Source organism: Lutjanus erythropterus, chromosome 4 (genome assembly GCF_056507025.1).
Source record: "Lutjanus erythropterus isolate fLutEry1 chromosome 4, fLutEry1.hap2, whole genome shotgun sequence".
NCBI lineage: Eukaryota > Metazoa > Chordata > Actinopteri > Lutjaniformes > Lutjanidae > Lutjanus > Lutjanus erythropterus.
This window is the reverse complement of record NC_139320.1, coordinates 15,519,471-15,546,317: the sequence shown is the minus strand read 5'-3', so window position 1 is coordinate 15,546,317 and position 26,847 is coordinate 15,519,471. Positions and strand designations below refer to the sequence as shown.

Below are 26,847 nucleotides of genomic sequence, written 5' to 3'. Positions count from 1 at the left end.
CAACACTGAACCAATAACCACTAACGCAAACTGCATCTTTTTTGCCAGTATGGAGGTGAATTAGATCTTAGATTTCATTTATAATGATTTTAAAAAGTATAACTTGTTGAAACCTGCAGAAAACCTGTTTGTTTATAGTTATTCATTAATTATTGAAAACACTTGTGAAAGTTTAATGTTTCAGTGTCTTCGTGTCTTTCATATATGTCACATATGAAGAATATCAGCTGATAATATATCAATATCTGATTTTTTGTACTCCTTAATATTGTTACTGGCATCATGCCCAAAACTCCAGTATCGGTCTGGTTCTAGTTGACAGTACAAACACGAAAATAAACCTTCACGTACTTCTCTGTGATTGTCTCATTACATGCTGTAGGAAGCGATCTGACATGAAACTGAATCACTTGACCCGGTCTGGCACACAGCTATTATCTGTCAACGTGACACTGAAGTGCTGTAAAAAGTACGAGCCGTCTTACGTTGGAGGATAAAAGTCCTCAGCCCTCTGTGACATGTTGCTCCCTGAACTGCCATGTCGTCTGCGGTCATCTCTTCCTCCAATCACAGCGGAGGAGGTCGGACTTTGCCTGAAAACCTTTGCACTGAGAGTTTTAAAAAGGAACGATGAAGAGAGGGTACAGGACTTTGAATGTGAGGCCCCGTCTGTCACAGTCAGTCATGTTCCAAAGTCCTCAGTGACACTCACAGTGCAACATGACTGAACTGTGTGTCATGTCCTCAGTAATGATAGACTCTGATCTGGTTGTTATCATCCAGGCCCAGCTGGACCAGGCCGCTCTTGGATGAAGGAGCCTGATAGCGAGTGAACAGAGGTCTGGCAGGCAGAGTTAAAGACAACAGTTTGACAAGTAATGGCGTGATTAAGACAACAGATGGCTTCATGTGATGTAAGACAACTATCAGACAAGTAAAAGAATAGAACTTAATACCTGAGTGAATAACACTGTTTGTTAAATAATCAAAATGGAGTGTAAAAGGGAACGTAAAGCTCTCTATCTTTGTAGCAACTGTCCTCTCAAGTATTCAACTTATGTTACCTGCACCTACACGCAAACCCCGAACGAGTCACTGCTCTGGTCATGCTCACCTCTTCAGCTTAGGCATTAGGAAAAACTGAAAATGTGGTGGAGAGCATGGGAATTAAATGTGTGCCAATGGTTGAAAAATAAAATGAGCTTGTGAAAGATAAAATGAGAAATTAAAAAAAAAAAAGATTTTTTACCCAATGGTATTTAAAGAGCAGTACAGCTACTGACTGATATACAATGCTGATATGAAAACAAATATGTATAATTCCATTATTTCATGTATAGTATAATCTGCTATACATGTTATCTTAGCCAGTAACATGTTGGTTTACATGTAATTTTTTTATTAATAAAATAAATAGAAACATTCATGGGGTTAGGCTCATTCAACTGCATTATTCTATACAACATAATATATATTTAATAGGGGCGGGGTATTGGCAAGGATCTGGTGATATGATATGTGTTATAACATGAGTTATAATTCAATATATTATGATACACTGTGATACTGTGAGTAAGGTGATATAGTATACTATACTTCAAATCTAATTTTAGGAAAGTCTGTCATAGTTTAAAGAGCAGGCCATCATATGTATAAAATCTGTCATGCAAGACAAAGTGAACCACTGTCACAGATCTGCATTTAACACTATATCACGATACACTTTTGGTGAGAATTGATACAAAATCACAAAACATAATATTGCAATACTTGGTGTAAGTGACTGAGGAAAGGATGTATGAGAGTTATAGTTCAGGGCACAAAGCTAACTGAGCTGTAATTCACTGTAATGGGATAAACCTACAGCATATTAGAATATCAGTCTATCATAGGAGCACTGGGATGATGTTGAAAACAAGACAGAAAACTGTCTTTGCTTCAATACAATACTAATATTCATGTGTGTTAGTGTGAGTAAATGAGTATGTATGATTGAAGGATACACGCTTGTGTCTTTCTTGCGCATCTCCAGCCACTTCTTGTTGCCATCAATCAGCCCCTGCAGCCTCTGGCCATCTACCTCCACTGACTTCTGCATGGAGCGCAGGCTCCGACCATGTTCACTGAGATACACACAGACACACACAGTGTTAGGTTCACTCTAAGTACATTTGAGACTGAGTATGTAATCTACAATAATAACATGGTTAGAGGTTTACTGCAGGTTACCTAACAGGCGTGTATGATGAGTAAGCTGAAGTTGGCCCCCGGGTGCTGAAAGTGACTGGGTCAAAAGTTGCTCCTGGAGAACAGAACAAGTTCAGGACCAACAACAATGATAGCAAACTGACAGTTTGGATTATTTGATTGTATTGAATCACATGTGTTACTTACTAATAGTTTATTACCTATACTGGATGTTTGTTGGCACAACTCCAGTTAGCAGAAGCAGAGAACAGCACCAGCATGGAGGCTAATGAGCTGCCGTGGGCAGGGTCAGCAAGAAAATGAATTTTAGCAACCTTAAAAAAGGCCCACCTAAAAAAAATCTGTATCAGTTTAAGGGAACGCTATTATTGGAAATATTTTCACTGCTTTACTTTGCCATCAGACTGCCTTTTCTGATGGGAAGCTACCGTTATATAGGCCAAATACCGCTCTCTCCAAAGCAACCAAACTCCATTGGCTAAATTAATCATTTTACCTCGCAGATCACAGGAGTTGCTGGTCTGCTACTGCCATGATCTGTTAGTTTGTTTGTGTCATTGTGTGACTTTGGTGAATCCAAAATAACATTTTAAAACACCAATGTCACAAAATGGCCAAAAAACTAACAGATCATGGAAGTGGTAAACCAGCAACTCCTGTATCATGCAAGGTAAAATCACTGATTTCACAAATGGAGTGTGGTGGCTTTGGAGAGAGCAATATTTGGCTTATAAAACTGTGTTTTTCCAATTGGAAAAGGCTGTCTGACAGCAAAGTAAAGTGGTGGATGTATTTTAAATATAGCCTACACTTAAACCAATATTATTTTCTTTTAGTTGGACTTATTTCAAGTGTCTAAAACACTTTTTGTTGAAGACCTAGTCCACAGCAGTTCATTGCTTAGCATCTGTGCTGGTTCTCCTCTCGGGGGGTGTGCCTACTAGCATCTATTGTAGGTAATACACCGACAATCAGTAAGAACTTCATACAACCTCTCTTCAAATAATCTGAACTATCCCATTAAGTCCAATTAGTGACGCTTCGCTCATTCTAAAGCAAAATGAGGTGTCTGTTGGCATACCGGGGAATATCTGGCTCCATCGACTGTTGATGAGGTCCTCAGAGGCTCTCAGCCCACTGCTGATGGGAGTACTGAAGAGAGGGGTGGCTGCGGAGGAGCCTGGGGGTGCCCAGTTCCAGGACGGCTCTGAGAGCCTCACGAGGGGGGGCGGGGCTGTGGAGCCAGGGCCCAGGGTGTGTATCTGAGACAGGATGGGGGCAGAGGAGGAGGTGGCAGAGGTGGGAGCTGGGGTGGCGTGAGGTTGAGACAGAGGCAGAGAGGAGGCTGTATAGGGTGTGGCGCTCTGCCTCTGAGCCAGTGAACCCAACGCGCTTAGGACGGTGTTGAGCTGCCCTGAGATCTGCTGCAGGGACTCTGCCAACACCTGGACTTTGTCTGGGACCGTAGGATGACCTCCTGATGACAGAGGGAAGGAGAAATGAGAGAAAGAGAGGAACACAACATCAGAATTGCAATAATGCAATAATCAAAGTGTATATGACAGGTTCTTTCCATGCATAAGTGGTACCTGTCCCATCTGGTGGGTCTGCAGTGCTGCTGAGGTCAGATTCAGTGACATCAAAGGTCACCTTCCTTTCTCCTGCCAGGCGAGACAGATCCTCAAACAGCGGCTAAACAGAGAAAGCAACAAGAATAAGTGCAGTTAACTACCATGTGACTTTTTTAAACCAATCACCTGCTAACCCCTGTATATAAATACACAACTTCCATTTTCCTTCATCCTTGGTTGAAGGCCACTAGGCTGAAACTATGGCACGTGTTGACAGACACAGAACGAATTGAAGCCCTGCCCACAGCAGAGTGGAGGACAATACATGGCTCTCCGCTGACTTTGTACTGTATGAAGGTGCCTCTTATCACTTTCTGCCTGCTAGCAAACAACAGAAAAATGCCTAAAAGCTGCTGCGTGGCGGGCTGAACTACCAACAGGATAAAAACCCCCAAACTAAATGTTTATAAGCTGCCGAAAAGAGAAACTGAACCTTTAAGACGACAAAAATGGACGGTGACATGATCTTAAGCAGGATGAATGAAAACTGGGGTATTTTGTTTTACAGATTGCATGCCTTTTAGAGTCCATACCAATGACTCACCAGATAGACAAAATAAGAAAATATATTGTGAATATTTTTGAGGTGGTGAAGTACCTTCTGTACAGAGTTCCTGTGTGTGTCTGATATTTCGGCTGTGTATTATTTTTGCTACTGTGGATTTAAGTAAAAAATTAAAACACCTGACAAGGCAGTGTGTGTATTGTCATTACTCACATACGGGACTGAATTAACTTCCTGAGGTCCCATATGCCCTGTTAAATAGTATGTGAGTCACCATTTCACCTGTTTTTTGTAATATAAGTTAATAACAGCTGAGTTTTCCCTGTAGGCATAATATTACCTCTTGATTTGATTTGACCTACAACTATATCTTTTGAAAAGCTGAGAAAAGTGCACACAAAAATTATAAGAACAAAAAAATCAACTGCCAATTGTGCATAGAAATTAGGTTTCCAATAGTTTCCACTCTGGTACACAATTTATGGCCCACATTTAGGTCATTTTGTTACACTACAAACATACATTTTAACTCTATTCAGAATGACTTAAGTGTAGATTGGAGAGCAAGGAAATGAAATGAAAGAGGAATAAAAGAATCAAAAGAAAACTACAAATGTACAAATGTATTATATTTGAATATAGATATTGTTATATGCACTAATTTACACCACCACACTGGACAAAATATAAACGTGTTTGGCCTAAAATGAAGCATCACTTTAAGTGTGTGCACTGTAAGACTACAGATATAGGCTGGTGTTTTGTCCTGACCTCTTCAGCTATAGAGCTCTCTAGCTGCTGGAGTTGCTCCTCTTTCCTCCGCAGAAGAACGTTTCCTCTCTGAACCGTCCGCTGCAGCTCCACCACATTTCTGGCCTCCTGACACAAGGGGAAAGTAGCACTCAACACATTTTTTACATTGATCCTGTCTCACCACTCATCACACCAATTACCACAGAGCAGGACGTGGGTCACACTTCTCCCTACCTGCTGCAGATTTATTATCATCTCCTCAGTCACCCCTCCTTCCTGGTTGGGGTCCTGGGAGGACCTGGTCTGGGCCGCCTGCAGCGCTGCCTGTCTCTCCATCAGCCGGCTGCTCTCCCGCTCCAGGAAGAGCTTGGTTTTATGGATGGACGCGCCATGTGAGGAGATGTAACGTCTGAACCTGCACACAGAGAAGCACAGGGATGAGAGCTGAAGTTAAATACGCACTTGTGCTCAATTCTCATGGATTGTCTTCTAAACCATCACTGTTCCGATCAACAGCGAACCAGTTATTATTATAATCATTATATTCTTGCAACCCAGTGATGTAAGGCTGGCTATCAACTGTCTGTAAGTTATCCCCAGTCATCCCCCAGGGCTCAGTGCTTGATCCTCTGTTGTTTATTCTCTACAGGCTCCTCCTTCTAATATGATCCGTCACCATGGTCTCCATTTCAACTGCTTCGCTGATGATGTCCAGCTCTACATCTCTAGTCCAACTCACTTCACCCTGAACAACTTGGATATAATTATGATTTGGTCTCCAACTGATGACTATCTTCATTATTGATTAATCTGCCAATTATTTTTATTTTTATTTTGTTTTTATTTAAAATTTTTTTTTGATTAATTGTTCAGTCTATGAAATGTCAAAAAATTGTGAAAAATGCTCACCATTATTTCCCAGAGCCAAAAGTGACATCTTTATATTGCTTCTTTTGTCCAAACAATAGTCCAAAATGCAAAGACTCTTTATTTACTGTCATAAATGACAAAGAAAAGAAAATCCTTTCATGTAAGAAGTTGGAACCAACAAATGTTTGACATTCATGGAGTGACGGGGCGTCCTCCACAGTCCCCTCCTCCCTCTGAAGCTCTCTCGCCAAACACATCTGTGACTGCACCACTTTTGCTATATTTAGGAAGGTGCTCAAAATTCACCCTTGAAGAGCAGTTTCTAAGTCTCATTTAATGACCTGTGCTACCTTGTCCCTTAAGGGGCTGTGCTCACCAAAGCTACGGTTGCTATGATACAGGATATTCACAATGGTCAATCTATGTGCTGTAAGTACCAAATTTCACAGAGAGGTTGTGTTAACTACAAATACTGCATATAAAAATGTTGGCACAAGGTAGAGTATTTGCTCTGGATGATGGGAAATCATGTAGGCAGAGAGGTCAGAGTTGCTCGTCTGTGGGGGTTAATGAGATTTTTTTGTGGGCGAGGAAACATCTCAGCAAGTACCATTGTTTGGAGAGAGCCTGGTTCAAGGAGCACCATATAAGCAGGACACAGTTTGTGGAAATTGTCCTGCCCATCTTCCACTATGATTGGATGGCTGGGTAAAAAGTGAGTAAACCTGCAGTAAAAGCATTGTACCTAAAGTTAATCATTTTTCAACTCTCGTCAAACAGAAAAAAAACAAACCACCAAATGCATAGACCTCAGTGCAGAACAGATGCTTAGTGCCTACATTCTGCAGGTCTCTGTAGCTATAGGAAGAAATCTCATAATGCCTCATGATTCAATATTATTCTGATTCTATGCTGGCTACAACGTGATTATAAAACAATCGTTGATGCAGCTGGATGCATCAAAATTTGAAGCTTTTTAAGCTAGACGGCTCCGGTCATTTTGTATTCATCTACATTTCATCTGCTCATGCTCAGCCATCCTCAACAAAACTAAAGAAGCAGCCTAGTTTAGAATCTAAACACGATGTATATTTTTCTGTCCGTAACGTTTCACCATCCGATTGGTTCAGTTGTAATGGACATACAGTCTGTCTTCCAAAGCTGAACACAACGTCAGGAATTGGGTTTTAAAATTCCAGTTATTAACTTTTCTGCATCGATTCATAATGTTTCAAGAGAGAATCACAATGCTTCTAAGAATCGATTATTTCCCCCCACCCCTATTTGTAGCATGGTGTAAATACGCAGCGCCCTCATTGCGAAACATATACTAACCCCGGGAAAAAAAGCTTTGGTAGACACAGCTCCTTCCTGTGTTTCAGTTCTTTGGATTTTTGTATCTATCATATAGTGTAAGGGGTCTTTTAATAACATGAAAGGTAAATAAAATGTATCATTATTTCATTTTCGTGGCACTAAAATCACATATATGTTGAAGTATTGAGTACTGGTGAATCAGTTATCAATACAGTAATCGTATCAGCTTTCAGTCACCCATCAGTCAAACAACAATAAGAACCTACAACTTTGAATTGTACAGAGGCTAAAAACAGACTAACACAAATTCTCTGTTTTCTATGTCTCCTTACTCGTCCATGCTGCTGTGGCTGTCAGGTACAGGGGAGAGTGGCGAGTCGTCCAAATCGTCTACATGTAGCGATGAGTCTCTTCTGTCACTTGAGGGAGCTGTCACCTCTGCTTTCTCCGGTTTCTTTTTGTCGTTTTTAGGTTCTGTTCTGGGGGAAGTGCTCACTCCTTCACCTTGTTCCACCTCACTGGTTGGACAAAATAAAATGCAAACAAACTTGCACAGGAACACACTGCACTCTCCTCAGTTAAAGGGGTTGTTTGGATCATTTAATGAGACGTTGTATGAGGTTCTTATCAATAGTCAATTTATTATCTACAGTAGGTGGTGGTTGGCACGGCCCAAGTTTGGAGAAGCAGAGAGGAAGAAATGTACTGCTGTGGACAGGATCAGCAGCAAAACAGATTTTAGCAACTTAAAAAAGCTCCACCAAAACAATTTCACTGTTTTACTTTATCATCAGACAGCCTTTTCTAGCATGAAACCGCTGTTGTGTAACCAAAGTATTGATCTCTCCAAACCAACCAGACTCAGCGGGTGATATCAGTAATTTTACCTCACAGAACAAAGGAGCTGCTGCACTGAAATTTGTTTGTCTTATTGTGTGTCTCCTTAAAAGAATATTTTGGATTCACCAAAATCAAACAATAATACAAACAAACTAAAAGCTCAAGGTAGCAGTAGACCAGCAACTGGTTTAGTGGCTACCCATCAGAAAAGGCTGTCTGGAAGCATTATAAAGTGGTGAAAATACACCTCAACTGATATTGATTTTTTTTTAAGGTGGACCTTTTCTTAAGTGGCTAAAATACATTTTGCTGTAAACCCTGTCAACAGCAGTACATTGCATAGCTTCTGTAGTGATGCCCCTCTCTGCTTCTCCAAACTGGGGGCGTGTCAACCAGCACCTTTTGTAGGTAATACACTGACTGTGTATTTATTTATTGACTACTGATAGATACCTCATACAACCCAGCATTAAATAATCCGAACTATCCCTTTAAATAATTCCACTGGCTGAAACTGGAGTAAAAATGCAGGCTGCGTGGACTACCTGTGGAGGAAACTATACCTGACTCTGCGACTGAGACAGTCACATCTCTCCTGCAGCAGCAACACCTTGCTCTCCAGTCGCTCCTTTTCCACCTTAGCCCTCCTGCTCTCCTCCCTGGCGTTGTCTCTCTCCTCTCTTAGCCTCTCCTCCTCCTGCTTGGCCTCATTCCTCTCCTCCCTTGATCTCAGGAGGAGCTCTCTGGCTTGATGCTTCTCCTCTCTCATTCGCTCCAGCTCCTCCTTCAGCTGGTCTCTCTCCTGGATCAGCCGGGGTAAGGCCTGGACACACACACACACACAGGTGGAGTAATTGAGGAGTGGAGGGGTTGACAGATGCACAGATGAGTCAATATAATCTCTCTTTTCATAAAGAAGAAGTAGGATGTCCCACCTCTATCTGTCTGTCCACTTCCTCTTCTTCCTCTGCAAGTTTCTTCCTCCTCCTCTTCAGATCTGCCGTCTGATTACAGACAGAAACCTTTAATCCATGTGGTTTAGGTTAGTGCAACAGTGATTACTAGTACATACAACATAGAATAGAGGACCTTGGTCTGCAACATGGCCTCCTGACTCTTCAGCTCTTTGGCTCTAATCTCCATCTGGTCAGCCAGATCCTGCAGCTCTGACTCCTATTAAAAGAAATTAGATGATTTATTCAGTGGAACAAAGTGCTCATTACTTCCTTCATTCTCTCTCAATCTGACATATTTTACATTCAAGCCATTAATTTAAAACCCCAAAAAAAGAGAATTCAGGTGGAAAAATATAGAGTCAGATTCATAAATGTATGTTTGCCACCAGGGAATTATCTGTAGCCACACACACACACACACACAGGTGAAGAAATAAGGGTTTGACAGATCTCTTTGAAAGAATAAGGGGGCAAACAGCCAATCAGATAGCTCCTCCTGGTTCAGCTAATCATGGAAGTACTGAGTTGATGCTGTCACTTAATATCACATAGTGTTACATCTACCTGCAAGTCATCCTTAACATGGAGTCTCAACATGATTTCTATTACATATATTTATAATAAGAAATATCTGTGTGTGTGTGTGTGTGTGTGTGTGTGTTTACAATTTTATACAACAACTTTTTTGTACATAATTTCCAAAATACATTTTTTGAATCCTTGTGTGTGCATCTCTGCAGCAAAAAAGGACCAATGAGACGTCAGTTTATAATGGCAACACAACTTCAGTTCTGCATTGTGAGTAAATGTGTGTGTTTGTCTGGTCTCACCTTGTGCGAATGTGTCAGCTGTGTCTTTTGTATCTGCGTGTCAAGCTGCAGGCGGAGTTTCTCCAGTTCGACAGCGTGCAAGCGCTGGAGACGGTCTCTGTCCTCCTGCAGAGTGGAAAGCAAGCGCTCCCTCTGAGCCGTCTCCTGGAGCACACAAACACAGACAATATTGTTAATAAAAGTCATTAATGAAAACTTCCTTTAAAATGATCTTTGTTAGTATTTCTAACCTATGGTAGTTTGTATTTTAGGAGAAATTACTAATAAAAATAATCAAAAAAGGTTCTTTGTTGATGACAGGTGGAAACAAAAATAAAACACACTCATCTAAACATATTTTACTGTAGTATTGAAAGTTGTACAGAATAAGGTCATTTATCAGCTAAATGTGAATTATAAACACTCTCTTGACCTCATCCAGATATTTCTCTCTGATGTTGTTCATCTCTCTCCTGTGGTCCTCCTTCAGCTGCTCCAGCTTCCTCTCGTGATCACGCTGCACTTCCTCCCGCACTTCCTGGAGAACATCAGCCAGCTACACGGTGACAGCGAGGGTCAGTTTACCGCACAAAGAGTTAAAAATTCAATGAAACTAACATTCAGACAGAATTACACATGATGATGAAATTCTGTACACAGTCTGTGGGTGTGAGTGTGTGTCCTCTAACCTCTCGGTGGTACTCTGCCAGCTGCTGTTCAGGTCGTGGACTCATGAGCTCCCTCCTCCTCTCTGTGATTTTGACCTTTATACAGACAATATAGTGAAAAAACAGAGACAGACACATGTACAGACAGACATGTAGAGAGATCATTAATCTGTGCCCCTCAAGTCCAATGCCACCAAGTACCATCAAAATAGAACAAACACAAACATTTTGTCCCAGCGTTGCTTCAAATTGTGTCTGGCTTTTGCTAAACTCAGATTAAAACTCATCTCACATTAATTAACATCTGTTGGTGCAATCCAGTCTTAATGTTTAGATATATCCTGTTTTTGTTTTTCTTAAAAACTTGAAACAATAGTGCAGTTCTATAGTACTCTACTGGACAGAAGCACAATTTTACTTCCAAAATGGGTGCTCAATGCATATTTTCAATACAAAATATGTTAAAAATGAAAATAAAATAATTTAAACATTTGATGGCACCATCATACCCGAGGATTTGTGCTCTTGCTGTTTGCTAATCACAAAAGTAAAGAAATAAAACAAAAACTAGAGCTGTACTGAAGAGGGTGAAAGGAGGGTGAGTCACTAGAACTTGCGTAACACAACGTGGAGCCACCCACAAAAATGGCTTCAGGCTGATCTTTCCCCTACATTCAAAACTGGTATCCGGGATTATATGCCAAACTCTATATTTGTTGCTGCTCCTTTTTTGGACTTAGATAAAGTAGTTAGAAAAATGGTCGAAAGGCAAGTCATGCCAGGTGGAACAACAGATTTTAACAGTGAAACTGCGATGACTAAAAATCAATGAAATCAAAAACGAGCTGGACACCAGCAGGACAGCCTCATCCTTGCTCACCTCCTGTTTCAGAGAGTTCAATTTGTCCTCCCTCTCGCCCTGGAGCCTCCTTTTCTCAGCTTGGAGCTCCTCTTCTAACTCTGCCTTCAGACATTCAATGTCCTGCCTCTTCTGGGCCTCCAGTCTGTCGCGCTCCGCCACATGTTCTTCTTCTAGAGTGATGCGTAACTCCTTCAGCAAGACTTCACTCTCCTCCCTGAGTACAGGACACACACATCACTGTCATTATGGGGATGGGGAACTGCAATCTGGTTTAAGTTCAGTGGATTTGCAAGGGTTATATTCTGTAAAGAACAGAAGAACAATACGAACAATACCATACACAAGCTAACACAAGCTAACAGATCAAGGAAGTGGTAGACCAGCAATTTCCTGTAAGAAAAGGCTGCAGGCCCTGTCCACAACAGTTTAGCTTTCGTACTGATACTCCTCTCTCCTTCTCCAAGCTAGGGGCGTGCCGACTGCAATCTATTGTAGGTACAACACCGACTATACACAGCCCAACATCAAATTATTCATATTTTCCCTTTATTTTGTGTGTCAGACCTGAGTTTGTGCTGCTGCCTCTCTCTCTCCTCCAGGACAGTCTCTCTGAGCTCCTTCAGTGTCCTATCAGACTCTTCTTTCAGCCTGGCCTCCTCCTCGCTCCTCTTAGACAAGAGACGCTGTTGCAGACTCCTGGGAAGATGCAAACACACACGCGCATTTAGGAATTAAGAATTTGTTTTAACTGTATGTTTTAAGAAAATCATAGACAAATCATAAACAGCGCAGTATACAAAAGCACAGTCATTAACTGTTTTTTGGCGCTACACTCTTAAAAATAAGGGTTTCAAACATTCAGGGCAGTGGACCCACTCAGAACAATTTTCTTCTGAAGAACCCGTTTTTGAATAAATGGTTCATCAAGAGTAATTTGTAAGATTAACAGTTCCAATGAGAACCGATTTCAACTACAAGAGTAATCTAAAGAACCTCCTGGGTGCATTCTAGATGAAACCCTTGGAATACAAAACTAGTATTGGTGGATACTGGTTATTGGTTCTTGTTAGCACCCTCCATAAACATTGAAAAGGTTATGATGTAACCCCCAGGAAGGATTCTGGGTGGAACCATAACACCATAGAAAGGTTCTTTGCAGAGCGTCTAACAGGGGGTTCTTGCTGGGTTGTAGGTAGAACCTTCTGAAAGGTTTACAGGTGGACTTTTCTTAAAGGTTCTACTAGCAGCCAAAAAGGCGTCAAGCCAAAGAAGTCTAAGTGTAAACAGTTTAGTGGACTGTAACGAAACAGGGCAGTAAATGTTAAGTGCTGTCCTCTCTATGCCTACCTCAGTCTTTCCTCGCTCTCCTCCTTCAGCTTCCTCTCCTCCTCCTCCTCCTCTCTCCTCAGTTCCTCCTTGAGGAGACGCATTCTCTTCTCCTTCTCCTTCATCAGATACTCCCTCTCCTCCTCAAAATCCTGATCGGCCTTCCTCCTCTCCTTCTCTCTAACCTCCTTGCTCTCTCTCAAACTCCTCTCTTCTCTCTCTACCCTCTTCCTCTCCTCCTCCTCCTCCTCCTCTTTCTTCTCTCTTTCTCTCCGGATTCTCCAGTCTAATTCTTCTTCCACTCGGTGCCTTTGGTTTTGTGAGGGGGGTTCAACGTCTTCGAGGTGGGTGTTGGAAGTGCGGACCAGCCGACCTCTGGAGGTTTCAGGCCTTTGTAGCCCCAGAGACATGCCAAGCCCTTCAGTTTTGAGCCGGAGCCCGACACCCTGCTCTGAGTGGGACGGGCTTGAGAGGGAGGGCGAAGGGCTAGACTGATGGAGGACAAGGCGGTCAACTTTAGGAGCTGCTGCCTGCAAATCCCTGAAGGGAGAAGGGAGAAAGGTGTTACACTAATGCAAAGGTTAAAAAGATTGAAGAGTTGTGTGTATTTCACAAATGCCCTTTCTTTTATTTTGACAAAGTAGCTGCATGTTTCACCAAAATAAATTTACAGTTGGGACACTGAAATGTGAAAATAAAAACAGCTTAATTTGTATGGGAAAAGGTAAATTTAAGACTTCCAAAACCTCCAAGGGATAGTTGGCATTATTTGAAGTAGGGTTAGTTTGGGAGAGTGACATTTGGTTTATATGATGGTGGATTCCCTACAGAATAGTCTGTCTAATGGCAAAGTAAAGTGCTGGAAATGTTCTAAATACAGTGTACACTTCAACTGATATTGATTTTTTTTTTTTGGTGAGCTTTTTTTAATTCCTAAAATGTGTTTTGCTGCTGCTCCTGTCCACAGCAGTTCATTGCTTCCTACACCAGACCTCCACCTGCTGCTTCCCTAAATTGCCAATACACTCATCATGGATAAGAACTTCATACAACCCCCACTTCAAAAGAAGCCGAACTATCCCTTTAAGGCATACTTCTTGTAAGGATAATGCAAACTCATCTGAGCATAGTAACTATTTTCCTGGAACAATATCAAAACAATAACAACCTCTGCGCCGTCTCTGTCGGCTTCATCTTTGCATCCTCCTCGTTCTCCTCATCTCCTTTGGTTTCCTCTTTGCCGTTCTTCTCCAGTGGACTAACAGTGCCAGACAAGTCATCGATGTCCAAAACTTTCTCCGACAACTTTAGGACACAAAACCAAGACCATTACAATACAGGCTGACTATTAGAGAGTGAATGGTAGTGGATGGGTGTCACATTGCATGATCAGAGTACCTTGACATCTATGGAGGATGAAGCATCCTGAGTGTTCTTACTGGCCTCAGACTCCTGAACATAACACACACACACACACCAACACACTCAGTGGCAAGATAACAGTTCTGAATGAAACCACACATGCACATGTGTAACAAACAAAATTGCACAAGCAACACTAACACAGAGAAGCATGCCACCTTCTTCAAATAAACACACAAACACACACAGAGAGGATGGTGTACATGCAAACACAGCCAAGGCCGGCAAGCTGGCACGCACATGGTAAAATCAGTCAGCCAAGCAATTTCTAATCAAAGCTCAGGGAAGAGATGGTGGGAGATGAGAGCCCTAGTTCTGGTCAAATAAACTGCCAATCCAAAAGCAGATAAACCACCAACTGTCTGCACTGTGTAAGGGAAAAGCGATCAGAACTATCCAATCCAGTCCTCAGGGGCTCAAATGGATTGTCCTTTGACAGACCAATATGCCAGTGTCCCAGTGATGACTTCCAGACTGGGAATCACACAGGATGAGACAGCCCCTAAGGCAGTGGAGTTGGATTCTGGGAGCTACATGCAGAGATCAGGCAGGACCAGAGGTTGCGGTCAGGCAGGGCTCGAAATTAACTTTTTTCCCTCAGTGTCCTGCAACTGTCTGAAATTTTCAACTGTCTCAGACTCAGCCGCCACTGTCCAAAATTGAAGTTCTTTTTTCATTCTACATAATTAATATAGTTTAAGAACTTTGTTTCAGTGCTCACATTAACTTCACTGACTCATTCTGGTCCGCGATGGAAGTTCTGCTAGTTGTTCCCTGCTCATATATCTGAACTGAAATTTACTGAGGTACTTTGTTTATTTCTACCTGTTTGATCAATAATTGCATTACTGCAAAATTAAATTACTTGAAATTATATATATTCCACGATGCTAGTGTAGCAAATATGGTGCATTTTCCTGAGCTGATAGTTGAAAATGCTAACAATCAATTAATCAATTAATCATTAACAGTTCATACTGCACATTTTCTCATTTTTTCTTTTTTTTTTCATTTTAAGTTTAATTTTAAGTTCCCTATCAACAAATGCCTCCCCCAGAAAAACAATGTTAAATAAGGCACAATTACTGCCATTTCTAGGCTATCAATTAACTATTGACTAATACATTCAAGTCGGTTAAATTCTTAATGGTGATAAATTGATTAATGCTTATTGTAATGACAACATTTCTGGACAGTCAGTTAATTGTCCCAGACACTGTTTCATTGTGTCCCAGGTGCTATTTTTATTAATGTAATTTCGAGCGCTGGGGTCGGGTAGCGAATGCAGGGGGTGGGGCATGTGAGCACGCACAGAGGTAACACCGAACCCTACCTCTGAGGAAGGGGGGCATTTTTTTGTCACATCCTTCATCTTGCCAGCGAGAGTTTTTCTCTTTTGGTCAAGTGTTTTAAGGTCACTCTGCGTCATCTTCTCGCCTAGCTCAGCCGGTCGGACTCGAGCCATTCCAGTCTCAAAAACCTCGATGACTTCCTCCTCACTCTCCGGTGCAGTTTGTGGCTTTTGGGCATCTGATTCCTCATCGACCTCCAGTCCCTGGCCCTCTGTTTCTCCTCCTTCGCTTTGTACACACTTCTCTATCACCTCCTCATCACTGTCTGTCAGCTTCCTCTGGCTCAGGGAGCATCTCCCCAAATCTTCATCACTCTCACTGCCCTCCTCTTCCTCTTTTTCCTTCTCTTGCTCTCTTTTGCTTTTCACCTCTTCCTCACTCTCATTCTGCCCTTCTTCATAATCAAGCTCATCTTTCTCTTTGTCATTGTTGTCCTCCTCCTCACTCCCTCCATCTTGATCACTTTTGAAGCATTTCTCCACAACCTCATCGCTACCTTCCTCAGATTCATGTTTTTCTTCATTGTCCTTAACCTCTTCTTTCTCCTCCGTTAAACTCTCCACAGCCTCATCGCTCTCCACATTCTCTTCGCCATCTTTAATCTCATCGCTGCCGTGTTCCTTCCTTTCATTGCTCTCCTGCTTCTCACTGTGTTTCAAGTTTTCAGCCACTCCACCACCCCCTTCATCTTTCTCTTCGTCCTCACTTTCACAGCATTCCTCCTCTACATCATCACTCTCTACTTCCTCATCCTTGTCTTTCTTGCTTTCTATAGACCCTTTACTTCCTCCCTGCGTTTCCTCCATCATATCCCCCTCTTCGTTGCTTTTTCTCTCATCTGCTTCCACATCCTGTTCCTCTCCATCTTCCTCTCCACCTTTCTCCTCCGCCCCTCCATCCTCTTCTTCCCCTCCGCCCTCATCCTCTCCCTTCTCTATCTGGGCATCCTTGTCTTCCAATTTACCTGCCTCCTCCTCCTCCACCTCCACCTCCTCCTCCTCAACCTCCTCCTCCTCCTCCTCCACCTCATGTAACTCCTCTGCCTCCTTCTGTGGAGCAGAGAGTTCCAGTTCAGGGCTGATGGGACCTGCTCCCTCGACACTGACATGGTTTCTGCTGCCTGCCAATGAGGACAGGAGGAGGTGGCGGCCCCTCAAAGAATCCTTGGTGGAGGGGAAAAGGGGGAATTGTCCATCCATCCCAAATAGAGGCACAAAGGAAGGCGTGCAGAGACACAAGGGAGAGAAAGGACGGAGGAGGGCAGGTGAGGGAAGGAGGCAGACAAAAAGATTGTGACCCCTGCTGAAAAGACGGTGGGGAGTGGAGATCATGACACAACTGCATGCAAAACCGACAGATCGTGCATTTTGCAGGGACAAAATTAGCCATGTTTAGGCCTGGGCAATAAAACAATGGTGATATGTATCTGCAATAGACACTTCATCAATACCAGTAACAAAACTGTTAAACAAAAAGCTCAGTAGCTTCACTTAAATGCATTAAAAGCAAACCGCTATAAAAGCACATAATGACAATATGCCCCAAATCATAACCTGCCTATCATATCCCTTCATAATGAAGCATGCTACAACTGACACACAAACATCGAATCATTTAACAGATGTGTTGTTCAGTTGCACAATCGACATATGACACCATCAACAGAAGCGTGGAGTGAGAAAATGAGTGCAAATGGTGAGGAAATTGTTCCAAAAAAAGGATAGGCATAGCAGGTTTTTTTTTAGTTTGAGTCTATTAGCTGTGTGCCTTAATAAAGTGGCTAAATGATTTATTATTCTATATTATTATTTATTAAGAATAGGTCATTAAAAAAGATAAATAATTACTAATATTGACTGAAACACTGTATCATAATTTTGTCAGCTAAATCACCCAGCTCTACTCACGTTAGACAACCAACAAAGAAAAAATACATATGAGAAGATAAAATAAAAACATGCATAGAACAATAAACAAATGTTGTTGTTCTAGCTCTCTCACACTCAAACACAGGCAAACACGCAGGAGCAGGTTTGTTTGATGAATGTGATTTCCCTGTATCAATGTTTCTCCTCCAAAAAAAAAGCTGCATTAGTTCTGCTAAATCATTGGAACACCGGGCCTCATGCAAGACTCACATTTTATATTTTCTCTCCAGTACAAACAGAATTTACACGTGCTCCAGACATGTCATGGGAATGAGTCAGCTAATGTAAAGTTTTCCCTAATGATTGTATATTTCATTAGTTTGTGCCCCATATAAATTAAACTTCACAATTCTGTTCACATTGTCCAATTTGACTCAAATTCTAATATAATTGTAAATCTATTCACATAGCCTGATGATATTATTAATTTAAATTGGCTATTACCTTCTATCAGGCATATTGGCCAAATGTTCACATGCAAGTTTATGCAAATCACTCTCCAGGGGATCAATTTTCTTTTTGTTTGTTTGTTTTGGTAGTAATTTTTATATCAAACCATTTATTCCTCATTTCAGTGACAGTGAGGCCCTCGGGTGAAACAGCAGCAGTGAGAAACTGCACTCTTAATGCTGTTAAAATGACAGACCTTTTTACACTTTGAGGCCTTTTAATGACTGAAAACCTACTAACACAGGAGCAGAATTTAGAATGCCAATTTACAATTGTCATGAATGCATACTCAATTATGCACAGACAAATCATTTACAGTTCTCTGAAGTTATGAGCATTTGCTGAATCTGATGTGGTGCACACATCAGAACCCACCATCCAAAAAAGTAAGAGAAAGTTAAGGAATATGAAAATGTTGCATGAGGCCCATTGTGTCATTTTAGAAAAAAAAACTAAACTAAACTAAATGCAGTACCAACTTTCTTTAGTAGGTAATGGGAAAATGTTCAAGACAAAAATTAGGACAGACTTCTAAGAATCTAATAGCAGTGATGGAGGAGTTGTACTGCTCCATCCCACTGGAGATAAATACATAAGTCAGAGTGAAATTATAGTATTCATTATTGAAATGATGAAGACACATGCTCCTGACATATAGCTTCAGACAGCAAAGCAATAACAGTGACAGTAGGAAGACAACAGGACAAAGAGGAAGACACAGTAGCAGCCGTGCCCATAGGACAGATCCCAGCAGCACAGCAGCTACATGAACACATCCCGGATCACGGTGCAAAGGTGAGAGGTTTAAAGGTCAAAGAGGTCACACGACGAGAGAAAGAGAAGGAATAACAGATGGTTTAGAATCACAGTTACATGAGACAACAAGGAAAGTCCACTATGGTGGCGATACACTGAGGATGTGTAGGAACATGTAAACAACTGGAACTGCCCCAAACCTCAAAATATAGGCCTACATATGCACATATATACAGCATCTATATCCCAAATTATTGAAGATATCATCAACATATCCCCAGTTGTTGATTTGGTATCTAAGTGGAGACAACAATTTTTGAAATTGGTCCCGTATTGAAGAAAAGTGCATAATCCTGTAATGGGCAACTGTGCAACTGCCAAAGTCAACTAAAAGCGATCGTTTTGCCATTTACAGGCTCAGATTGTTATTATAATTGTCTGACAACATTATAGAAAGGATCACACAGAGACCATACTTCGCTTAAAGAGTATGTTGCATTTTGTTTTACCAGAAACAGCAGTTTTTTAGCACCAAACTAACCAGACTCTCTTTGCAGAAACTGCAATTTTAAGATCATCATTAGGGCAAGATAGCTGAAAAGTCTATCACAATAGTGAAGTTTCATATTGGTAGATATTGATAATTATCAATCATGTAGTTCATTAATGATGACATGTTATGTGCTCTGTAAGGTTTAAGCAGCTGAGGTTATAAAAGAAAATTACCACTCTTGGTCAGGAGCAATTCCAGCATTTTACACACAACGCTGTCCTGATGCTGTTGATCCTCCGCAACGCCTTCCCGCTCCTCTACCTCAGTTGGCTCCTATCTATGCTAAGGAGCAGTGGTTCTACTCTGAGCTCCCTCCATATGAACGAGCCCCTCACGCTCTGATAGTTAAAAAAAAAAAAAACTGTGACACCAGTGTGCTGACCTGTTGTTTTTCATCTGCACAGATTTCATTCCTTTTTCTGTTTGTCTCACTTGTAACTTCACGCTGTTTCTCGCATGTTGATGGGGCAACCGAAAAACATACCTTGAAATGATTGGCTGGCATTTAACTGAAACTACTGAACATTTTGTCTATTTGTCGGGAGCTATTGTTATTGTTTTTATCACCCAGGCCTACGTCATCTTCACTCAAACTTGGCAGAAACAAAATAACACTCACCAAAAACGTCTTGGCTCAACTTTCCACTGCTCCAACAATAACCAATTCTGGTTGTTTGGTCTAAATAAACACTAAAGTCACAGCAGTAGAGGTGAAAATATCAGCAAGGTCAGACCATCAGAGAAGCAGTGGGAGAAATGGCATCTAGCCTACGGCCAGAATGTTTTCTGCAAATGTCAATTAAAAGGTTATTTCAACCAAACAACCAGAGCTGGTGAGAGTGGGATCAGTGGAAAGATGAGCCAAGATGTTTTTGGTGAGTTTTACTTTGTTTTTGTCAAATTTGAATGAAGATGACAATGTTAAAAATAACAGTTTTGTAAGGGGAGTCTTGTCAGTTTTGGCGAGAGAAACAGAACAACTGTTCCTGGTTAAATAAAACGTACTTCTTGCTTTTAAAAAGGGTCTATCTCTGTAGTGATCATTTCCATTATGTTGTCAGACACTCCAGCAACAATTTCAAAAACTGTTGTCCCCATTAGTCACTTAGACATAAAAATATGACAAAATATGGCCCAGGTTGAAAAGTAATGAAGTCCACATCATTAAGTGATTAAGTAAATACAAAAATAGAATTTTAAAATAAAATTTCTCAAAGGCTGAATTTTTACCGGGGGGACCCCTCTTCTTCACAATATACTCTGGTCTTGTACAAAATCTCTGTTTCAAAGATACAGTAGAAACACAATGTTAACCTCCATAACTGTGAATATACTACCTGGGATGACAGAGCTGTGCTTCTAAAATTCATGTCAACTCATTTAATATTGTAAAAATGTGAAACTGTGAAAACACACTTTGTTCATTCAAAGAATATGGTACACAGGTGTTACAGAACATACAGAAATGGCAGAGCAGGCAAGAAAGACAAATAGAAAGCTGGGTGCCAATGCAAGTGTGGATGGTGCGTGTGTGTGTGTGTGTGTGTGTGTGTGTGTGTGTGTGTGTGTGTGTGTGTGTGTGTGTGTGTGTGTGTGTGTGTTACCTGTTGAGATGGTGGTTCAGGGCTGTGGTCTCCAGATAGGGCCAAGTCCTGCAACTCTGGCTCTGTCCTCTCCTCAGCTGGAGCACCACCACTAGCTTCACTGTCCTACAGCACGCACGCACACACACACACACACACACACACACACACACACACACACACACACACACACAAACACACACACACACACACACACACACACACAAACACACACACACACACACACACACTTAAACAGGACACAAAAACTTTCCACTGGAAAACATAAACCATGAAAAAATCATATCTAAAAGCCCTTTAAGTTAAAAGGAAAAACAAATTTTATACAAACAAAAATGCTGTACACATAAAATTAATTATCTAATAGATAAAGTTCAAGTTGTAATTTTTGTTTGTTTGTTAATGTTGTGATAAATACCATATAGTGAACATTTTTAGTTTTTGGTATTGTTACATCCCTAGAAATTAAATTATCAAAATTAAAATCTACAAAGTCTTTAACACTGCTTCTATACAAGGAAACTACTGAACTGAAATATATTCATGAAAGCCTTGCAACACCTGTTATTATTTTCTTTATACAATTTATTTTATCCTGTCTACCTCATACTGGAGGCCGCCTCCGAGGGCATCCAGGTCTAGATGAAGGTTCTTCAATAATCGGTCCGAACCGCAAGGACTTGGCTGAAAAAGTAAATAAAGTAAATACGTAGAATTTATTTGTACAGCACTTCTCACATACATTCTGGTTTGATAAGGACATAAAGTATACATATAGGAACCATAAGTGGCTAAACCAGTTGCTTTATCATCTTGCATTTGTGTTTAGGTTATACTCTACCTCATTTTCTGAGATTTTGTCATCATCGTCATCATCATCATCAAAGCCAGGTAGAGTGAGAGACACCCTCTCCTCCTGCCTGCTGCCCAAAACACTAGAAGCTCCACTGCCCCGAGGGCCCTGACAGAGAAAGAAATTAAACATGGTGTACTGTAATCTGTAAGGCTAAAAATTCAAAAGCTTATCATGTGGTCTTTTATATACCACCAGGATCGTACCCCAAGTGATGTCTTCAGGGGCTCCAAACCCCCAGAGCTGCCGAGGGACCGCCGGAGAGCAGGGGCAGACCCAGAGAGAGGGCCTGGGCCAGGAGCATCCAGACCCCTCAGAGGAGCCAGGCTGCCCAGCGGGGACGGTAGAGGTCCCAAGGCTGAACTCAGTGCCTGAAAGAAAAGAGACACAGTCAGAGAAGTAAGAACATAGACCTAGAATCAGAAAACATGAGAAGCAAAGCCAGTCCAGCCTAAAAGAGAATGTTGACTGCTCTCTTTGCTGTCTTTATCATCTTTTTCCTTTCGCCTCACCTTCTTTTCTAATCATATAAATAGTTGTAACACAGAGTGAAGCATTTATCCCACGCGAAAACCCCCCAAAGCAAACAGAAAATACAAAATTAAAATGGTGATAAAAAATAAAAAAACAACCAACACTCACTCCAGAAGTCTTGAGTGGCTCTTTCTTCTTCTTCTCTTTCTTCTCCTTCTTTTCTTTCCTCTTCTTCTTGTCCTTCTTTGCCCCTGTGCCTCCTGCAGCGGCCGTGAGCTGGGCGCGCTCGCGCTCCTGGGCCACCAGGCTGCGATAGTGCTCGTCACAGGGGTGATCCCAGGTGGACTGTCCCGAGGAGAAGTTGAAATAGTAGATGTCCCCAGTCACATCCTGGCTGTGGGGAAGGAGGAGGGGGGACAGGAGGGGGGTCACTTCAGCACCTCCAAAAAGGTCCAGGAGAGGGAAGGAGAGATGACGGGTGGATGGGTAGGCGAACAGAGAGATGTCACCAGAGATTGTGTTGTCACCTGAAACTGAACACTATAACCCTCATCACCTTAATAAACAGATACCTGCATAAGGATATGCAAAATCTGTTGGCAAGGGACAAGATGTTGGTATTTAAAGCTTTCTAGTTTCTGTTTGTAGTCTGAGTAGTATTGACCAGTCATGTTCATGCTTTAGTTGCATGCCGGTAAACAGTGGTGAGCAAAAGCCATTCAGCGCTTTAATTAGGACTGAAAAAATATCCAATTATGTTTTACGACTGATATTGCAATAACAATATGATTTGCAATATTAGAGGAAATCGCCATTTTTACATTATTATTTTCATTGCAAAATTTTTAAATGATTATGGTGTGATTTTGTAGGGATCTGTGCCCAAGAGTCTGTAGGATGAGCTGCACAGTTCAGGGCATCTCTGCAGCACATCAATATTTACTTTAAAATGTTGTTTTTCCTTTAATAAAGATTGCACCTCCTACAATTTAAAAATTGCAGACTAAAAGCTAAAAGGTCACATCTGTAACTCATTTGTGTTCAAAACGAAAATAATAACCATGACATGGAGACAAAGTGCAATGAAGAGCTGCAACAGCTTCTTTTTATTTTCTCTCCCACGTGTCAAAAACTTAACTCTGAGTGAACACACTACCTTAAATACAGAAGGCTTTTAAATCACAATGTTACATAGAGGGCTCAGTGGTCAAACGTCACGGTGGATAGCCCAACCCTAGGGGGGCCATATTGCTGTTTCGATAAAATTTTAATCAATTGTTCAGCCCTAGTTTTTTATCAGCTTTTAAAAATATCTGCATCTATATGCAGACATCTGTTGATTTTAAATGGCATTATGTCCCTTCTGATGGCAGTGTTTTTACTGACTCAAAACAAGCCCATGTTGCTGTTGCTGCTTTGTCTGCATCTGGGAGACTCTTGCTAACTTTGATTGATGTAGTAATAAAACAGAGTTAACATCATCATTATCACTATCATCATTATTTGAAACAGTAATACAAAGTGCTTGGGATTTCATCATGGTTTATCGTGAAACCATTTATTGTTTCATCACTAGGCCCTTTGCTTGAGCAACAGGTCCAACTGTGCCTTAAATTATAGAGGAAGAAATCTTCTAGTTGGTTTAGATGCTGTTTGGTGCTTTATCAATTTTGCACAAAACCTTGGAACTATACCTTCAATTGGTTTCATTTAGCATCTGCCTAATGTTGGTGTGTCTGTAGTGTGTTGTAATGTAAGGGGCATTAGTTAAGACAATGTCACTCCAGCTCCCTGGAGATGTTGCTAACAGAAAGTTGCTATGCACCTCCACCTCCAGGTGTCAAGAACAGACCTTCACCCTTGATTACACTACACGACATCATTGTCAAACACAAGATGACACAAACTTGCTGCTGGGACAGTAACTTTGATGCCTCCCTTAGGATCACCAAGACTGTTCATAACAGCTTTCAACTTTTATCAATAAAAGCAATAAAAGAGTAAGATGGTAACACTACAGCCTCCCTCACACCATTTAATTATTATTACATAACACATCCAGTGCTACAAGACAGTCATTTTAACCATGCTGCCGGGGTTCCACTCCTCAGCTTCTCTCCCCTTACTTACCAAGGCTTCCACTCGGGAGGCAAAGGGGCAACGATCCCTTCCCTGGCCAGCCACAGAAGTTCCGGCTCACTGTCGGGATCAATTCCAATCTCTCTTGCGTACTCTTGGATCTCTGAAGAGAGAAAGAGTGATATGAGACAAGCTGAACATAGTAATTATACATTATACCACATCTGGTAGATTAAACAGCTCATTAGGCAAAGTGAAGCACTCAACTGAGGCACCCAAAACAAAAAAAAACTCTCTATGTTGATATGACTTAACACTGTTAGTTAGTATCTTAACGTACTGTGTAAACCATTAGCTACTATTAGACATGTCAGTCATGGTAAAGCAGCCTCCGGATCAAAATAAAAAGGAACAGAGAAGGTATAATGTAGATCTTGTAAACAATATTTCTATATCCCAAACCCCCATTTTTTCAAGGGGCAACTCTAGAGCTGCAACGATTATCCAATTGTCAGTTATATATCAATTTCTGATTATTTATTTTTTTTAGAATGTCCAAATTGTCTGATTTCACTGTCTCAAATGTGAACAGACCAAAGACCAAACAACTAATTGACTAATTGAGAATGAAAATAGTCATTGGTTGCAGCCCTAAACATTTCACTTGCAACTTTTTTTGCCATGATGAACATTTTGATTTGACACTATGAACCCTCCCAAGTATGCTTAATCATATTTGGATACTATCTGGAGTGCAACAGTAACAAACACAAATGCATACATTTGCAAAAAAACATTTGGCACGGCATGTTCTGAAGTGTGTGTTTTCATTTGTTAACGGCATGCTATACCCAGGGCATTACCCTCACCCCAGTGTACCTTGTTCAGAGGGTATATAGGTCTCATCATAGTCTTCCTCAAGGATCAGCTGGTCTCCTATGAGAGCAGCTGCAGTCATGGTTACTGCAGAGACATGAGCAAAAGCAAAACAGGATGACTGGCATAAGAAAGGGATATGTGCTGTTTATGAAACAATAGCAGACACAACTGCACAACCTCGACAGCCTCAAGCTTGTCACGATGCAGTGCAAAATACGCCCTCCTTTCTGGGAGAAAACAGTAAAAAAAAATTACCAAGATATTTTCCTCCGCTAATGAGATTAACAAATCCACCTATTGGATTCAACTTAACTGCTGTGCAAAGACAGACGAAGGTTTATTATAACGCACATTCTTGAGCCTTTGAGAAACTGTGCACCAAAAAAGTCATATCAACATGTCGACAACAAAAAACAACGCTATGGCATAATTTTAAGAACAGGAATATGCGTGGAGAGCTAAGACAGAGACGAGCTGAGATAATTAAGATAGCATCTCGGCTAACTTAAACGGTAGCTAGCTGGGCGCCATCTAGCTACTTAACGTTAGCTCAGCCATCTGAGTAGTTGGAGACGAGCTTAGTTGTGATGAGCGATTTACCTTCAAAACTTCTAAGCGTTCTCTCATTAGCCTCTGTGGCAATGTCGATTAGTTGTCAGTTGTTTACCACAGACATTGTTTACGAAGAGGGGACAAAGATGAGAAAGTTATAGCAACATCATCTCCAAGGACGCTTCTTCCCCCGTTTCCTGTTGACGATGGAAACGAGGCTCTGACTGGCTGAGCCACGTGAGGCGTTCACGGGTCCTTGTAAAATCCTGTTTAATTAACACAATGCCGATGACCATGGCGAAATTGAACCTTTAACAGACGTGTCACTAATGGCTTTTGTTTGATTTAAAAATGTCATAGACCCACCTTTGATTCACCATGAAAGAGAGAACACAATTTTAAAAGACCTTTATTATTACTGTTATTATTAATTTATGTTGTAAAAGTAAGGAGGCAGATCTTACTAATGTGGATAGACAACCATTATCTAGGATTAAATGCATTTTGGGGAGGCTTCTATGAATTGTTATCCTCCTTATATCTGTTTTCCAGTTGACTGTGTCCTTCATGTGTCTGAATCATGAATGTACCATGTGAAGAGTCAGACAGATATATTGGTCGGCCAATGTTACTGGCCTATACAGGCTATATCCGTTTGGTATTGGTGTATCATATTTTTTTTTTTTGTTTGTTTGTTTAATTTCATACGCAGCATTTTATGTATATTTGATCCTTTTTCTATGTGTAAGCTGAATAATTGTGCTTTTTAAATGATCATTATTCTATAATTGACTGTAACTAACTGTAAAATATCTTGCCTCCTTTATGTATTTCGATATCAAGAGGTTTTTCATCCCTAATATGGCAAATGACATCTTCCCCAAAACCCCAGTACTGGTCTAGCTATTTAACAAATGTGCTTTTTATTTTGCTCCGCAACTGAATGCATCAATCACTGCCCATCTTTAGCTGACATCCATACAGTGACTCACATATCACTTTCCATCTGTCTTTGTTTTCCTTAGGGCTGAAACAAGTGTGGGTCTATGTTTTAAGAATGAGCTTTTAAGGCAATTCCAAGCTATACAAGGCCCTTTGGAGAGCCAGGTTTAAATTTGGTTAGTTATCCTTCTTTCATAGTTGTGGAGCAAATCCATCCTCCTCTCTCTTTTTTCCCCTCATCTAGTGTGGTTTGTGATG

The 26,847-nt window shown here is 41.1% G+C and overlaps 1 protein-coding gene across 1 annotated transcript; it reads right to left on the bottom strand.

The window, feature by feature from the left end:
- Positions 1-414: 414 nt before the first annotated feature.
- On the bottom strand, positions 415-25,849 carry cep164 (centrosomal protein 164). Its single transcript, XM_084717099.1, has 28 exons — positions 25,696-25,849; positions 25,096-25,179; positions 24,268-24,379; positions 22,306-22,531; positions 21,870-22,034; positions 21,652-21,771; positions 21,414-21,494; positions 20,811-20,915; positions 15,501-16,682; positions 14,144-14,197; positions 13,914-14,050; positions 12,767-13,285; positions 11,984-12,115; positions 11,438-11,633; positions 10,579-10,653; positions 10,323-10,445; positions 9,911-10,054; positions 9,214-9,297; positions 9,060-9,128; positions 8,688-8,947; positions 7,617-7,802; positions 5,332-5,512; positions 5,116-5,223; positions 3,798-3,900; positions 3,290-3,685; positions 2,230-2,302; positions 2,004-2,123; positions 415-841 (listed from the first exon to the last, which is right to left on the bottom strand). Exons 2-28 carry the CDS (start codon positions 25,172-25,174, stop codon positions 745-747), a joined length of 5,127 nt encoding a protein of 1,708 aa, XP_084573225.1. The 5' UTR covers positions 25,175-25,179; positions 25,696-25,849; the 3' UTR covers positions 415-744.
- Positions 25,850-26,847: the final 998 nt, after the last annotated feature.

What these genes read in the sequence shown, in the direction of transcription:
- cep164 (XM_084717099.1), bottom strand. Translation starts at nt 25,174, where the DNA reads ATGACTGCAGCTGCTCTCATAGGAGACCAGCTGATCCTTGAGGAAGAC. An exon ending in GAGAGAAATATCTGGATGAG is followed by an intron (nt 10,055 to 10,322) that starts GTCAAGAGAGTG and finishes TGTGTGCTCCAG; the next exon opens with GAGACGGCTCAGAGGGAGCG. An exon ending in ATGGAGCCAGATATTCCCCG is followed by an intron (nt 2,303 to 3,289) that starts GTATGCCAACAG and finishes TCTGTTCTCCAG; the next exon opens with GAGCAACTTTTGACCCAGTC.